This window comes from Penaeus monodon, chromosome 25 (assembly GCF_015228065.2).
Source record: "Penaeus monodon isolate SGIC_2016 chromosome 25, NSTDA_Pmon_1, whole genome shotgun sequence".
Classification (NCBI taxonomy): domain Eukaryota; kingdom Metazoa; phylum Arthropoda; class Malacostraca; order Decapoda; family Penaeidae; genus Penaeus; species Penaeus monodon.
Window position 1 is genome coordinate 35,589,342 of NC_051410.1, and position 443 is coordinate 35,589,784.

Consider the following 443-nt stretch of genomic DNA (forward strand, 5'->3'; position numbering starts at 1 on the left):
TATAAAATAATTTACACTACACTTTAAAACCCAGGGTGAGAATTATTAGCATCTACCCAGAGGAGCTGTCATATGCTTAAATCTACATTGCAAGTTGCAGAAACTGATGATGAATGTGACTGTATATTCCCCCTTTCTTGGAAGTGAAGTTGCTAACCAGTGTTGTTGCATCATGGGCCGTCATTTGATCCAGCAACATTTGCAAGAGGCCTGTGTCTGCCTTCTCTTTTCCGAGTCTTAGTTTTGTTACTAAGGTTGTTATTGCATTTGTTTCTGCTTCTAGGGGTGCTATTGCATTTGTTTCTGCTTCTAGGGGTGCTATTGTATTTGTTTCTGCTTCTAGGGGTGCTATTGCATTTGTTTCTGCTATTACGGGTGTTATTGTATTTGTTTTTGCTATCACGGGTGTTATTGCATTTGTTGCTGCTACTGTGGGTCTTATT

At 39.5% G+C, this 443-nt stretch overlaps 1 protein-coding gene across 1 annotated transcript in view; it reads right to left on the reverse strand.

The window, feature by feature from the left end:
- LOC119589377 (protein SPT2 homolog) overlaps nucleotides 1-443 on the reverse strand; it is a 14,245-nt gene that overhangs the window by 10,427 nt on the left and 3,375 nt on the right. Inside the window, exon 2 of the mRNA XM_037937994.1 lies at nucleotides 158-366. Coding sequence (XP_037793922.1) covers nucleotides 158-366 — 209 coding nt within the window. The remainder of the gene's footprint in view (nucleotides 1-157; nucleotides 367-443) is intronic.